Genomic DNA, 15,446 nt, shown 5'->3' on the forward strand with positions numbered 1-15,446 from the left:
CGGATAACGCAACACATAGCAGCATGAATGTATTTAATCGTACCAAAATTGAAATTTTACAATTTCTCATTTATTATCCAATAGGTTCTGTTTTGACTGTCATTTTAAAAACATAATATAACGTTCATTATCTGAACAAATAGGGTAAATTATTACTACAATATATTTTGTTTAAAATTGATCAAATGCTTTATTACCGTTTCACATCTACGTGTTTAATTGACATCTTATAACACGAAATTCCTGAACTTTGTGGTGGGAGCTACGACACTCATCTTTGCTATGTGTGGACTCGGGTTGCATCACGAAACAAGTTAGATGTTTCGCATAGTTCGCGTCTAAATTTAAGTACATTCTGTTTCTTATATAAGTTCCTAAAGTTGTAATGCATTACATACGCATACGTATATCCACTGCCGTAACGTAGATTAAGCTTATTCCTGAGCTCTTAGCGGCATGTGATCTTTATTCGACAAAAGCAGTCGTGCGTTCATTACTTTGAAATTTTATATTGATTGAAAATTACTTGCAAAACATGAACATACATATTATATAAGTATATAGGTAATTTGAGCTAGCTGTATCTATTTTCTATCTCTCGTCAAAACAAGTGATTTTTAACTTTCTAGTTTTCTTTTGTATTCATTTTCGTAGTTTTGCAGCAACATGAAGCATTAAATAGTCAAAAAAATATTTTTTTTTCGCTGTATGACTCTCGTTAAATTTTAGATCCAATTTTACCCTACCTTACCTAGTAAATTTATACAGTATATATATATCTGTACATTAGTGGTAGATTATGTTAAGTCACTTTTTGGTCAAATTGAGTTAGAATACTTTTTTTAATAGACTATGTTCTTTCTAGTGGTGTAATAATGTGAGTCTAAAGCCATCTTACTACTTTGTAACTACTTAGTATACTTTGAAAAACAGTATTATAGATCTTAGTTAAGGAACCGGTTTTTCGCTTCTCCTGTAAAATTACGAAATTATGACTTGGTTTAGTTTACCTCTGAGGTCTCGATATAAAATCAAGCATTATCAATCCACTGTTGGATGAAGTCTTCCCAAGTTTTCTCTACAACTATCTATCTTGGTTAATTCTTTTCCAGGTTACTCCCCAGTAGTTCCTGATTTTGTTACAATTTCTTGCATGCGGACATTTCCTAGGCTGTTTTTGTCACGTTGTATCCAATCTAGAATTGTTTTCGTCTATAGATCATAATATCGGCTTGCAATATGTCCTTCACATTTTTCGGTCTATTTTAAACATTATTTCATTAGTACCAGTCATTAGTTGCCAAATAATTCATTTCTATATATTTGGGCTACAAATAGTTCATATCCTCTACTTTTGGAGCACAGACACGCTACTTTTTGATCTTCGGATCTGGCAACACTGACTCAATTATTTAAAGCAAGGCAATCTAAGAACCGCCATTGGCTAGTACGCTTGATTTTGGTTCGCATGGTCCCGAGTTCGATTCCCGGTTGCGGTAATGTTCAACGACCGAAGTTTTTCGGATTCCACTATGATCAGTAACTCCACGTCTCCTTTAGCCGCCCTAGCATAATCGTGAGACGTTAAACTAAAACAAAACAAACCAAAAATCAACACAATGTGTATTACTAATTGTAAGTCTTTGAATAATTGCATATAGTTATATGGTATGGATCGAGTTTGAGGTGGTCGGTGGTCAAACTATAACAAATGAAATGCAGTTAGGGTGTAATTAAAATTTTAATAAAGCAGCATCTAAAAAATACACCAGGCCTAAGGCTTAGGGAGAACAACTAGTGCTACTGAAAAGTTGTCAGTTACGTTTAATTTCAGTTACAATTTGCTTTTAAATGTATTGCTGGAACGAAAACTTTCACATTAACATTACAAGTAGCCCAAAGACTATGAAAAACATCATGTTCTGAAAACATTCTTGCACCATAAAACAAATTAAGAATAATTTTAAACTATTTTGCACTTTAGCTACGTTATTTGCACTATATTTATAATAATATTTAGAAATTTATTTAAGTTCCCAACACTGCTTAAAATAATGTAACTGCGACTTGTTGTAAATAAAACTACTGTACACTAATGTTATAATGTTCCTGCCATTTGAGTTATTAGAGATCTCCAAAATGTTGATGTTAGTGATATGTATTGTCCTTTGTTACACTGAATAATGTATGTGCTTTTGTGGTTTAATTTAATATCTAAATTAGAAATATGTAGAACTCTTTCGTGGCTAAGCAGTTAGCCTATGGCGTGAGAGACCCGGCAGGAGTTCATGTGGTTTAGATTCAACGTTAATCAGTAGGTTCAGTCTCATATAACCTCGCTGCTGAAAGAGGCGTTAAACTCAATTAGAAAATGAAATGAAATTTTTGAGTTTTACGTCCCACGGTTATGCCGGTTAGGCTAAAGGAGACTGTGATGATGAGAGATGAATGAAATGGTGGAATGAAGAAAGTGGGAGGAAACGGGACAACCCCGAGAAAACCCACGCACTAAACTAAATTAACTGAACAGAAATATGTAATATCAAACGTAGTGCAATTTGAGAAATTAGAACTTTATGTTGCGTTGGCAACATTGGTTGTTTATCTAATGGTATTGCAGAGTATCTAGAAGAATTTCCCCTTCCATATTTCACACATGTTAAAAAAATTCAGCACTTTTAATATATATGACTATTATATATAACTAGATGAAATACCCATTTTTCGCATGGGACCAGTATTTGGAAGTCAAGGCCTGTGGGAGTATCACTATCTCAGCAACCGCGCAAACTATGTATTTGACACTAATATCGGTCATTTTGTATTATCCTACTTCAATCCTACTCAATCCTATTCAATCCTACTTCTTTCTTTACACTGGATAAAATGTCAACTATGGTTTAGCGAGAGGCTTGAGAACGAATAAGAAATATTTGTGTTGTACGTGCAATGCGAAAAAATGATCATAAATCTATTTCGTGAGGGGCTTCAGCCCGATAGTCGTCCCCTAAATACGCTACTGAACATTAGTCAACTGTTCCCATATTACCTAATACAGCAACGAAAGAAATTTTGAGTAAGGGTCAATCTTAATAGTTGTCTATAACAATATTCGAGACGAGACCGAGACTTTCGAGACTGACCTAAGTCTCGTCTCGGTCTCGTCTCGGTTTATAGAGCTCCGTCTCGGTCTCAGTCTCGTCTCGATAGATAAAAGGCCGTCTCGGTCTCGGTCTCGTCTCGGTATATAAAAGGCCGTCTCGGTCTCGGTCTTGTCTCGATAATTCGAGACGATACCGAGACGAGTAGTCTCGGTCTCGGTACCATCCCTAATTTTCCATCCCCTTCCACTCCCCTAAGTTCTACAGTCAAAGTGATTTGATAAAAACCACCACAAGTCCGAACCTCATGTATGTTGTAAATTTGATTGAGATCGATCGGCTAGATCAAGAGTGATGAAGTCACAATGACAGTCACTTATATTTTTAGTTTTTTTACATCTCCCTCCTCCCCCTCTCCTACATTGCACCATCAAAGTAAAATTATAAAAATTGCTCCAGGCCTGAACTTCATTTATGTTGAACATTTGATCAAGATCGGTCGGGTGTTTCAAAGTTATTAAGTTTTATTACACACACACACACACACACACACACACACATACATATATATATATATATCCCTCTCACCTCCTCCACCCCGACGCTCTACCATCAAAATGAAACAAATTCTAAAAAAAACTTTCCAGTCCCGAGCCTCATACATGCTAAAAATTTGATTGAGATCGGTTCAAGAGTTATTGCCAGAAACTTAGTTACTATTATTTTTATTTATAGTGACTTTTGCACATTTCCTGCTCCTCCTCCTCCCCTACGTTGCTCCGTCAAAGAGAACTGACATGTAACATTCCAGGCTTGAACCTCATCTATATTAAAAATTGATCGAGATTGGTCGTTTGGTTCAAGAGTTATTAAGTTTTATTTATTATTTTATAACTCCCCCTTCTCCCCAACCCCTAAGTTTTATCGTCAAAGTGAAAAGATGAAAACACTCCCAGGCACTAACCTCATCTATGTTGAAAATTTGATCGAGATCGGTCGGGTGGTTCAAGACATTAGTGGTTACAAAAATAGTCACTTTCAATTTTATAAAGTAGATTTATTGTTGTAGTATAATATTATATCGCTCAATCCTCGATGTGCCGTATACCTAAGGAGACTAAAAGTTATATTAATAAACAATTATTCAACAAGCATCCGTCCATGAAATCAAACTTACGGTCACATGCACTAAGTTTTTGTCAATGTCATGAAAATGTTATTTCGATATTAATTTTATGAACACACATTAAAAATTTCCAACGGATGCTTGAGTCTTGGAGCCAAGGCCATACCCATACCCATGTAGTCTGAAGATCTTTCTCTCATTTCGTAATCATCTGATGCTCTAAAAAGAGTTCTCCACATTAATTCGACAACTGCCTAATGTGATCCTCGCAGTTCGAAAACTTCCCTTCTTATCTTTCACAAAATCAGAATTTTCGTCATAATACGAATGCTGTCCGATCATTTTTTCCCCAATTCTAAATCTGTGTATACAAATCATCCCTCTCTGTCTCCATACTTGAATCCCTCTCTCTCTCTCTCTCTCTCTCTCTCTCAATGTCACCCAGGAAGTCATATGGCTTGAGATCAAACCTTCGACTCTTGAAACCAAATGTAAGCTCTTTAGCAATGTGCTATCGTAGCTCTATAGGTTTGTTGTTAAAACCAGTGTCTTTTAGACTTTATTCGGGGGGGGGGGGGGAGGAAGAGATTCTCCGGCGACATAAGATTTTCACTTTTTATTAGTGTATTACTATACATTTGATCAAAAAATACGTATTTATGAAGTTCAAGAGAGGGGGAATTACACCCTCCTGTCCTGCCCAAATGACGCCCCTGAAACATTTGCTTGCACTTACTGAAAATAAATGAAATGAATCAGTGAATAAAACTCGTTTCTGTCCGTAGATATTTTAGAGCTCTTGGCAATTTCCATAGATTTCTTAGGGAGCATCTTGCTAGCTTGCACTCTTTAAAGAAAGAAAAGAATGAAACTAAAGATATTTATGAAGCTCTGGGAAGATTGTGTGACTTTCCTTTAATTTAGGCTCTTAAAAATATTTCAGAACAAACGAATGGAAAAGACTGTTTTAAAGCTATAACGTTGTAAACTTGATTCCTGTTTCTTTTTCAGCTGAATGGAAAGAGTGTACTACGTCACACACACTGCTTTAGACAAGGAGAGGTGGAGGACGGGGAGGAGTTGGAATAAATACTAGAAGCAACTAATCGCTTGATACATGTATTGCGGGAATGCATAAGAAAACTGGGCAAGAGTTTGTTATTAATTTGGACTTAGAATTTTTGTAACAAATTTTATGCCGCGGACTGTACAAATAGTCCCTATTATGAAAAGTTTCTTCACTTGTTTCTACATCGTGATGGGAATTTTCCGATTCATGAAAATTCCTTTCAATTGTTTCTACAGAGCAATAAAAGTTTCCGATTATTAAAACATTGTTTTACTTTTTGCTTAAAAATGATGATAATTTTCCAACTCATAAAAAGTTCAATTTTTCCATACAAGACAGAAAATATTTCGATTCATGAAAAATTGTTTCACTTGTTCCTACATAGTACTGAAAATTGTCTGAGCCATGAAAATTTTCAGATTCTTTAAACGATCTTTCACTTTTTAACATTTCTATACATGAATTCAATCAATTTTATGAATACTGAGGAATTGTTACTTGATCACTGATATTGTTAAGAACGGAAAATTTTCCGGAAATATATAGAAGAAAAATTTCCACCTCACATCGATGTAGGAACGATGTAGGAATAAGTGGAGTATGTTTTCATGAATCGGAAAATTTTCCGTTTCAAATTTTCCGGAAAATTTTCATCACTGCTTGTAATGTTAAAAATCTATACAAGACGAAAATACAACAGACGCATGGAGGTAATACAACACATAAAACAGAACCACCCAGAAATGAAGAATCTCACGAGCCACCGGTGACTCGTAACGCAGCGAATGTGTACGTTCGCTGCGGTAGTGTAAAACTGAGATTATATCTCACTGTCAGTGCTATACGAGTCACCATGTGTCTCGTTGAAGGTTTGTCCGTGGATGCTAGTAATGTTAAAAATCTGTACAAACGAACAGAGGTAATAAATAGAATGCATAAAACGGCACAGCACAGAAATAAAATATCGGACGAGTCAGCGGTGACTCGTAACGCAGCGAACGTGTTAACGAAGTGAGTTTTAAATAAAGCCTATTTTCTCTTTGTAACAAAAAATAAATAAAAAAATAAATAAATAAATAAAAACTAAATAGCTAAAATTGTAAGTGGAAAAAGTAATCGTACAGTTGATATATTGAAGAAAATAATAGTAATAATAACATCAATTTTCAATTGATTAATATTTTGTAGCAGCTATAATTGGCTGAAGTCTTCTGTAAATGGGAACGACTAACAAGGAGACTTACGGAAGTTTCACTCACCGATTTGAATGAAACTTTGCACACTTGTAGAACATCGAAAAATAACCGACACGTTTTTTTTTTTGTTTTTTTTGTTACGGCAATGGTGAACATTTAAGGGTGGAAACCACCCTTTGATCGTTAGGGGTGGTCTCTAAGCATAGACCGAAAATAACCATTTAGTTTAGAAGAAAACTCACTGCCAGGGGGATTATAGCTCAGTTGATTCAGAATCTGGTGTCAAAATTACAAAATTCAAAATGGCGGATCCAATATAGTGATTACAATTACAAAATGTCTTCTGGTTTGAAATTCTCTGCAGTTATCCAAGAACAATTATATTTGGCAGAGATTACTGCGAGGAGGTTTCAGACCAATTTGAAACCCCTTTCTGTACTCATTTTAATGGGATGTTTAGTGATAATTAAAGTGAGTCTCTGCATCTCTCACTATAGCGTTTAGAGAGACACGCGATTGCGATTTGTCACAGTTATTGCTGTAATAAGGTGAGCTTGCTGTAAACAATGTTTATGCATCGTTATGCCAAAAAAGTTTTCACTAAATATCATTACTGTGAAGCGTTTTCTCAATAAATTCCTAATTATAACAATTGAGGATATGTGAAGTTCTGACATAGTGAGAGTCGAGGCGACTCACTATACATAAACACCCCGAATAGGGAGAAGTACAGAGACTCACTTTAATAAAACATTTCGTTACAATAAAGGGGTTTCAAATCAATAGAAAGGAATTTCAAATCGATCTGCAACCTTCTCGTAGTAATCCCTGCAACTATAATTATTCTTGGCTAACTGCAGAGAATTTCAAACCAGAAGACATTTTATAATTGTAATCACTATATTGGATCCGCAATTTCGAATTTTGTAATTTTGACGTCAGATTCTGAATCATCTGTCCTAAAACGTCCTTGGCAGTATGGTTTCTTCTATATTAAGTGGTTGTTCTATCTATGCTTGGAGACTACCCCTAACGTTCAAAGGGTGGTTTTTACCCTTAAATCTTCACCATTACCGAAACAAAAAATACGTGTCGATTATTTTTCGATGCTCTACAAGTATGCAAAATTTCATTCAAATCGGTGAGTGGCACTTCCGTAAGTCTCCTTGTAAGTTACCTGTATTTTTAGATGAAATATTATCACATTCTTCGAATAAAGCATTTTTGAAAACTGTTTTATTAGAAATAACTATGTGTCTTACCTTTTTTGGGTCAAAAAATTCCATGAATGCTCTATAGGATAGATGTATGTGTGTGTGAACTTGTTTGGGTATATTATTAATACCCACATCCTAGTATTGATTCCGTGCATTCTCGCACGGTGGAATATCGTACGGTGCCCATTATCGAGCAATTTCGCACTGTCTTCTTTATCGGATTAATCATTCTGCAGGTGTGGTGTATTTTCACACGGTCCACCTGTTAATTACGTGATTAATCCTGAAACCGCTTTCACTACAGGGGGTGGGAGGACAGAACAAATGTCAACTAAGTACGAACGGAAAAAGAACAAACACATGTTAAAATAAATTAGAACAATTGAATTAATACTAACTTCAAGTATTTTTCCCAATTGTACACCATACATGCAAATATAGAAACAACTAATAATAAGACGTTGGTTTTACATCAGTCTCATATGCATTGATGCCAGACAAAATAGAGCGAAAATACAAGGAACTGTTTACAGTTCTTAAGATATTGTCTGGCCAGAACGAATCTCGAGTGCTGAAAGTGAATTTTGAGCTTGCAGCAATCAATGCATTGCTTGCAGTGTTTCCTAATTCACAGGTTTCTGGCTGCCATTACCATTTTAACTAGAGCATCTGGTGGAAATTTGAGTTTAGCTCTCGTCGAAGAATACCTCCACAATGAAAATATACGTAATCATGTTTGAATGTTAGTGCCTTAGCATTAATATCATCAAGCAGGATCGATTAAGGTTGGCTCATAGTCATGGAGGACTGTCCATCTGGCCAGAAAATCGAAGAGTTAAACGATTATTTCATTGAACAATGGATGGATATTCCAAACATTCAGAGAAATATAGAACTGTAATGGTCAAAGACACAGAACAATCCAGTGGAGGGTTGGCGCAATAAGTTAAACCGCAACATTTCTAACAGTACACCACATATCTTGAAGCTTGCAAGTGTACTAAAACCAGATGCGACGTCTAGTTTTCATGCTTTGCAAGACAGGGCTTAAGTTACAATCCGTAGAAGCGTAGAAAATCAATTTACATCCATCTTGACCACAGATTGCAATTAGTCCTGGAGAATCTAAAAAATGGCTTGCACTTAAAAAAATGCTTGAGAAGCTTGAGCTTAGGGATAGGCATGAGTCGAGCTAAACCTCGACTCAAATTCAAGTCGGGTTTCGAGTCAAGTCAAAGGTAATTTTCTTGAGACGAGTTCCGAGCCAAGCCACTATTTTAAGGTCAAGTTTCGAGTCCAGTTTGATATATATCTCACTCCTACAGGCCATTTAAACTGGTTTTGAAATCATGGCCTGATTAGACTGGAAAGCGAAAGCCATGAGATTTGTAAACAGTAATGTCAAATACTTTTAGTGGTGCTCACAAGAGGGGACACTGCTCGCATATCGTCTCGTCTAGATAACGAGACAATAGATTTTTATAAGGAGACAGCCTCGAATGTCGTGAGCACCAATATAAGTATATACTGTAGTTCTAACCATCAAAACTGACACCTGCGAATATTTAACACAAGCAGAAGCCCAACCCGGTTATTGATGTTAAGCTGCTCTGCTCGGTTCGGCTTAGGTAAGCCTTCGGCTGAGTTCGGCTCGGTTGAGGGTTCAAGCCAGCTCGGTTGGATGAGCTTTTAGCTCAGCTCATGTCTCGGTTTAGGTCGATAGTGAATGAGCTGTGACCCGAGCTGCTCAAGCCGTTGACAAGCCTAAACTCAGGCCAAGCAGTTTTGAACATATTTCCCCGGCGCCCTATAACTTTTAACAATTTTAGTTCGAGCCCGAATACTTGCTCCTCCGGAACTGAAACTTAGAACCTCGTGAACGATGCCCTTGCCTCCTAGACTTCGCTACTACCGAGGTAGGCAGTCAACTAGTTTTTGGTATTCAGATATAAACCGCCTGTCTTTCATGGTTATACGCTGTGTTATAATAATAATAATAATAATAATAATAATAATAATAATAATAATAATAATAATAATAATAATAATAATAATAATAATAATAATAATAATAATAATAATAATAATAAGTTGTAACTAGTAATACCATTGGTAATAATTATATTATCTATATACGATACTTGAAGAGAGTACTAGAAAATACACAGTTGATTTGGCTCGATTTGGTTCAATTCGACTCGAAACTCGATCTGAATTCGGGTCGAGTTGGAAGAAATTTTTCGAGCTGAGTTCTCGAGTCGAGCTAAAAGATGTCTGTTTCGACTTTAGAGTCAAGTTTCAAAGAAACTCGCTCGTGCCCATCTTCAAAAGCTGGAATAATGAACTATGAACTGTACGAAATGGATTGACGATGTACAGAAGTTTGAAAGTTCCACCTTAGCAACTTGTTGTTTGCTCAGAAATTAACAAGGTGACAAGTTTTACTTCCCACGATTATGCCGGTTAGACAAAAGGAGAATCCAAAGAATGCTGACCAGGTGATAGACCGCTCAAAAAACCGGCGAGAAAGGGAAAATATACGACAAAAGAAGTGCTAATGGCCAAAGGAAAAGTTCTTTGAGGCTTATACTTTGATGGTCTTAAAGATCAAACTCAATGCAGAAAAAAGACTGGATGTTTGTAGAAAGATACCCTACTTGTAAACATGGAGAGCTAAACACGTGTGGCTGATGAGAACTTCAAGATATATACCACAAAAGGTGCGGCAATTGGTTCAGGAAGTAATCCAAAATAACTGTTATTTCAAAAATCCGGAGAATATATTGTTTTCTATGGTTGACAATCAAAGACTTCAAGTCAGAAAAGAGGCATGGTGAAAGACAGTCAACGCAAAGGGAAAGGCTAGGAACGAGAAGAATAAAGATAATGATAGTAGCAACAGTAGGAAGACAAAACCAGGAAGACCTTTTAAAGTAGACAAGGAGTCATATGTAAATAAAAAATATGCTACCAATGCTCAATTTCAATGCAAACGATAGAGACGCATCCTCCAGCGCTGTCTTGTTTTCGAATAGAGAAATCTACAGTAATAACCACGAACATCATTCATAAAAAGAGCTTTGAAATATTGCTATTACATTAAGTATACAGAACACTGCGTGAAACTTGTAACAGAAGTATCTGCATCAGTTTGTGGCAGAGATAGTTTTAACAGACTTAAACTAAATCCCAATCTGTAAACCCAAAAGTAGAAGCAAACGCAAGCTATGCTCTACAAAGAACCAAAGATCTAATTTTGAACACACGTGTATGGATGGTAGGGTAGACATGGGAGGAACCCGACCTGCACCCACGTCCTCGTCGTGGGTCCTGGGTCGTTTCACTGAAACAAGCAGAGGGGTACAGAAAATAATGTGTTTTTTGTATTAAATAGATTCTTATTTTGATCAAATTTGCTATTCTGTGATTCCAAATCTGCCTAAATCATGCACAAAATATTTTCTAAATTCCATATATTACTTAATGATAGGAAATATAGGTAATACTTTTGTTCATTTACCGTAGAAACATAAAAGAGTTATGTGTACGGCGGGTTTGCATACCCTATAAATACATGAAATCTTTTTTGGCGATTCGCCACCCGAAGATATTCGATTTCAGCGACGAAATTTGTACAGTATTCTATCAACATCAGTTGACAACTTTTCCGTACTATTGCGTTTTCGATATATAAAAAAGTGATTATATATATATATATATATATATATATATATATATATATATATATATATATAGTTTAGTGCGGTGACCCGTACCTTCTATTATTTTATTTATTTTTTTTTTATCATGAACTCTCACATGAATAGATTCTTTTTACTTTTTATTTTTATCATGAACAGATGATTCCCAAAATATGATCACGCTACTCCTCTGGTGAATTGTTTGTTTCAATAAGGAATCAACATATATTTGGAACAAATTTATGCATATTACTTTTTTAAAGTTAAAGTTTGTAATTAATTGATTACAATAAGAATTTAAATATACAAGTTTATAACGATATAGCCATTCATATGATATAGGTGCAAGTGCAAAAGACTTGGGTTCGATTTTCTGTAGGAACTCTTGTAGTTGTATTGGTCCAAGATTTGTATAGGCCTAGTCACTGGTTGTACTGGGAAGAGACGTTTTATTCCAAATAGAAATATACATAAGGGTGTAGTATATTATGATTATTACAATGAACGAAAGGTACGACCTGTATTGAGTTCAGACTTTTTGTGCAAGGCGGGCAAAAAATTTAAGGGGGGTTGTGTTCTAGATTGCAATAGAGCAGCAGGAATCTGTCGCAACAAAACTCGCGACTTGTTGTCTGGTCGGTTGCAATAACCAACATATTGTCATTTTCCCCTAACGTTGTGAAGCGTTTGTGTCCGTCTGTATCTAAGTTTTTATTTAACTTCGACTTTATACGAGAACGCGGTTTGTTAATTAGAACAATTAGATTGGGCAAAAGAAGAAATTAATTTTCTTTTTTAAAAAAAATCTTTGCTTTTAAGACGTTATTTCCGAAAAAAAAATAAATAGAAAAAAGCAAATATTTCAGTGCATGTGTATAACTATTCTAGGGGGGGCGCATACATATTCTAGGGGGTTTCAGTCCTCCCTTGAACATGCCTGGATACGACTATGTTATGCTGTGTTCTCTTTCTTTCCTCCTCTGTCAGTTTCTCTCTCTCTCTCTCTCTCGTAAAAATCATTTAAGGAAGGATATGTTCCCGAACGTACCATTGCCCAAATCACTTATCGATAAATTCTAACAATTGAAATAAATTTGTTTGTCCTGAAATGTTGTAACCTTTGACATGTGTATTTATTATCACAGAACATTAAAAAAATGAATGTTACGCAACTGTATTTTTTATAATATGCTGCAGATGTCGCCCTATGTCTCAACTGAAATTTCTTGGTCCCTGGCGCTATCTGCTGTCAGTTACGAGAATTAAGTGCATGAAACGGCAGAGAAAATACTACAAAACCAAAACAAAACAAAAACCCAGCAGAAAGCAGACGAAGTTAACACAAGGCGTGAATGGATGAGCGTTTGTGTTTTGCTGTTATAGTGAAGTTAGTATGTAGTTGTGAATAGAGTGTGCACAAGAACGCTCGTGATTTATTTTAGTGTAAATGGGTTAGTAATAATTAAGATTGTGAGAAGATTTGTGACTAAAAAGTGAAGTGGTATTAAATGTATGAAAGAAAAGAAGTGTAAGTGATTTCGCTATGGCCAATGTCAAAGTTGCTGTGCGTGCGAGGCCCTTGTCGAAAAGGTGAGTTATCATGAAATTACTTCTAAACTTAATCAATTAATTTTCTTTCTGTTGCGAATGTACACGTTTTGTTAGTACACATACAATTAGAAATAACTACAGTAAAACTTTTAAGATTTTTTTTAAGTCTAATTTTATAGTATCTAACAATGATTTGCTAAATACATTTTATTTTATTTCACGTTCGCGCTCTGTGGCTAAAGGAGACGGTGATAATACTAATGAAAGAAGTTGTAGAATAAAGAAAGTGGAAGAACCCCAAGAAAACCCATGCACATGATGTCTACCCGTTACAAAGTTCACTTAACGCGAGCGGCGATCAAACCAGGGACCCCGCGCAACTGAGGTGAGCGCTGTACAACTTTATTTTTGAAGTTAACTTATTTACCGAATGTTTCTCAGTAACTTAATTTCCCTAAATAATTACTTCATTGTACTTTGTATATTAATCTTTAAGAATAGGAACACGAGCACAGAAACATTGAGGAAAGTTAAAATTCCAAAGGCCCTCCGACCGAGAATCGAACCCGGGACCACATACACCAAAGGCACACGCGCTAGCCGCTAGACCAGCGAGGACTGAGCCACCATGGCCTTTTACAACATTAATACGTATATAAAATTAGATAAAAACAAAAATCGAGGTGAAACTGTATTTTTTTGGAAGTAGGAAGGAAATTAATATGTATCTAGACTAGTGATAATTGCAAGGGTGGCCCGGTAGCCAAACTCCCTGCGGAAAGCATTTATTCTATCGGGCTCACTTGGGTTACCGATGTTTTCGCAGTATTACCAAATAGATTAAAAAACTTACGTGTTAGTCTATGATATTACTTTCACCCCGCGTTTATTCGAAGTCCTTCCCCCCGGGGAAATGTGAAATAATTACTGATCTTAAGATTTACACATTTGGAACTCTCGTAAAATAACTCAAGAAAAACATAGGATTTGAGATTTACTTGTTTTTAGAATGCAATAGAAGAATAGCCAGACGTGCTGAAAATAAAGTCAATCAAACAAAAGCAAGCATTGAAAGCAGAAGAGACTACTGACATTCTTTGCGTGCCTCTGCTGTTCTATTCATCTTCAAAAGTCTTTAAAACAGCATGCAATTTCGACGCTAACTTTGGTGATTAGGTTGCGCAAAGTTAACGTAGAGAAGTGGTCATCTTTTTCTTCTTTCTTCTCTGTATTTATTTATTTTTTTAAAATATTTTTTTTTAAAAAACTAGGCCAAATTCGGTAGAGATCGGAGTATTCTTTAGAAACTTGTGAATGTTATTTAGGAATAAATTTCATTGCATTTTAGAAAACGATTGAATTTTACTTGTTCATTATCGTGCTTTCTTCGTCACTGATTGGAAGTAAATTAATATTGATTGAACTATGGATTAAATTTATTCTAATAGTTAACGTTCCGAGTATTTGCATGTGTGTCACTGTATGTGTGTTATCATTAGAAAATACGCATCTGCTATTTAATTAACTGTATTTTTCATATACAATGCGCAAATAATCTCTTCCAACAGAATGTCAAGTACAATATAAACTATCAACGATTGTTGACAACGTTAGCATCATAAAAATTGTTTATCTCGATTTGCTCATAAACTACGCATAAGAATTGATCTTCAGGCATCTCATATTGTTCAGCTCGATGTGTTCTATCGATTACTATGTGTTCTCATCTTCGGAAATCTTATATTTAAACGAACATTAAAATTAATCATAACTTTGAGATATACGTTTCTTATTAACCGTGTACTGTGGTCTTTGATTTGTCTTGAAGTTTGGCGGCCCTTTCAGCAGCAAGGCTATATGAGACGTGAAACCAGAACCACACGAGTTCCGTTCGGGAATCGAACCCGGGTCTCCCATACCAAAGTAGGGTTGCCAACTTTGAAAAAAAGAAACGGCGCCCCCTCAAAATTCCCTATAATATAAGTCTAAGTGTGAAGTATCTCTGTTCGGACAAATCCATGGAACAAAATGTACTATCGTGAGCAAAAGTGCATTAGCATCCTTAGTACATTCCCTAACATGCTTAATAGTGCTATAAATGAGAAACTGAAATCAGTATTGATCACTTTATTGTATTTACCAGCAACTTCCACTTCTTTAGAATTATTGAAAAAGATGAATAAAAGTATATTAATCTTTCTAAGCCAGTCAATGAAGGGTCGAATAACGAAAAAAATGGTGGAAAGCTGGAACAAATTTTATTTTCTTTATATAAGTGTCCGTAACAACTTACTAATTTTGCATCACTCTACCACCCCGGATTTGGCCGCTATCTTGGAAAAATGGCGCCAAAAATTAGTTTTTTGTAAATATCTCTCATGGAAAGCATTTCAGAGCGAAACATGTAATTACAAAAAATAATCTACATTAAATTCTCTACAAGAAATGTTCTCTTCATTTTTTTTCTCTAGGATGCACCGTTTAG

At 35.6% G+C, this 15,446-nt stretch overlaps 1 protein-coding gene across 1 annotated transcript in view; it reads left to right on the plus strand.

Moving 5' to 3' along the window:
• Positions 1-12,736: 12,736 nt before the first annotated feature.
• The window catches only part of LOC145664219 (uncharacterized), a 284,471-nt gene continuing 281,761 nt past the window's right edge, over positions 12,737-15,446 (plus strand). The window contains exon 1 of the mRNA XM_081730676.1: positions 12,737-13,000. Coding sequence (XP_081586802.1) covers positions 12,954-13,000 — 47 coding nt within the window. The 5' untranslated portion in view covers positions 12,737-12,953. The remainder of the gene's footprint in view (positions 13,001-15,446) is intronic.

This window comes from Thermobia domestica, chromosome 11, assembly GCF_964235325.1.
Source record: "Thermobia domestica chromosome 11, izTheDome1.hap1.1, whole genome shotgun sequence".
In the NCBI taxonomy this organism is placed as follows: domain Eukaryota; kingdom Metazoa; phylum Arthropoda; class Insecta; order Zygentoma; family Lepismatidae; genus Thermobia; species Thermobia domestica.